The sequence below is a fragment of the Rhagoletis zephyria genome, unplaced genomic scaffold (genome assembly GCF_001687245.7).
Source record: "Rhagoletis zephyria isolate East Lansing unplaced genomic scaffold, Rhagoletis_zephyria_1.1 Rzeph_scaffold_09791, whole genome shotgun sequence".
Lineage (NCBI taxonomy): Eukaryota > Metazoa > Arthropoda > Insecta > Diptera > Tephritidae > Rhagoletis > Rhagoletis zephyria.
In genome coordinates, this window is record NW_016166869.1 from 15,876 (window position 1) to 17,492 (window position 1,617).

General features: G+C 43.1%; 1 protein-coding gene across 1 annotated transcript; it reads right to left on the reverse strand.

Annotated features, from left to right (window-relative positions):
• Nucleotides 1-205: 205 nt before the first annotated feature.
• LOC108376018 (uncharacterized) lies at nucleotides 206-739 on the reverse strand. Its single transcript, XM_017632179.1, has one exon. The coding sequence runs from the start codon at nucleotides 737-739 to the stop codon at nucleotides 206-208; it is 534 nt and encodes a 177-aa protein (XP_017487668.1).
• Nucleotides 740-1,617: the final 878 nt, after the last annotated feature.

The window sequence follows — 1,617 nt, forward strand, 5'->3', positions numbered from 1 at the left end:
CTTCTCTGTCGTTAGCGCAGCTGCACGGTGTCTATAGCGGCATGGGCTACGGCACTTGCGAGCGTTTGTACCGTACTTTTGGTGGTACCAGCATTGTGAGCTGGCAGATGATACCGGACTACTTCCTCGCGCAAATCGATTCATGCTTCGAGGGCGATACTTACTGACAGACTGTTGGCGAGAGCGAGAACGTACGGAAAATCTATCAAGTCGTTTGCCTAGGTCTTCTACAGTTGCACGTAGTTGATTTTATTTCGTTGGTAACTCTCGATTCCACTCCATTAACGTGATGTGGAACAACTGCGCCTATGATTGAGTCTTCAATTTTTGTAAATTCCGCAGCGGTACCCGACGAGGCAGCTACGACCGGTTGGGCGAATTCTGGGAGCCGTTTAGTCCAGAGACCCTTCAAGGCAGCTTCCCCTAGTGTGCTTCCGGCGACACGCTTCATTTCGAAGTATAATTCGGAGGGCTTTTTATCTCCGAGTGGAAGCTCGGAAAGAAGTCGATTTAAGCGCCTCTGTTCGCTATCAGCGAAATGTTCGATTATTTTCGCTTTGACGTACTCAAACCGATCCTGTTGCGGCATTGATGCGATCACCCCCGATAATTGACCAATCACTGTGGGGTCGAGTGCTGCAAACACGGTTTCTGCCTGTTGTTTGTCGGAGGTAATCCCAGAAGCCGTGAACCAAAAATCCATCGAAGTGAACCATGCCTCGATATTATTGCTGGGCATAGTGGAGATTGGTAAGCGAGCATAAACAGCGGCAGCTTGTCTCTCGGGTGTCGGTAGCATCCCCTCGGAATAGCGGGGACTCTGAAACGGTGTAGCATTCGTCGGTTCTGATGAAATTCCGCTATCGGAATTGGTGATCACCTTAGCAGTTAAATTTTTTATCGCGTGATTTTATTACTGTGTTTAATAGCGTTATAACGGGGTCTCACATCCGACCTTCAAACTTTGTACGGGGTCACCAGTTTTTAGCTTGATGTTTTATGCGTATCACCGTAGCTGTATCTTGGGCTAGCTTTCTACCGAAATAAAAACGCTTGGGCGTTCAAATTTAGCAAATGTATAAATTCTTTATTTAAAATTGTTTCACCAAATTAGAGCAGTAGTTAAGACGCGTGTATAGCAAAGCGTAAGACCAATTCTCGAGTGGCATGACAAAATTGAAAATGATTTGTATGTAGCTTACCGTTTCGTAAGGATAAAAGGAAAACGGACTACAGTTAGGTTTATGTTCTAAAAAGTTACAATTTAGGAAGAAAGGGAATATGCAAACTAGACAAATGAAAAGAGTAAAAAATACGAAATGATACTTAAACGAATGTATGATATTGTAGCGTAGGTGAATATGAATGCAGTGCTGTTGGTGCTAAGCAACAGGGTGCTCCACATATATCAGTCTTTCTTAGTTTAAAAATTCATCTCTTACATAAATGCAAAAAAAAACACAAATTAAGCATATCGTCGTTTAAAGAACATAACCGGGTATCGTCATTCTGCCAAAAATTGGATTTGCTCACACAAGCTCTTGGCTCAATCCTTATCCATTCGTCCTGAAATATACTAGGCAGAAATGCGATTTCTTTATAAAAAAGAGAACCATT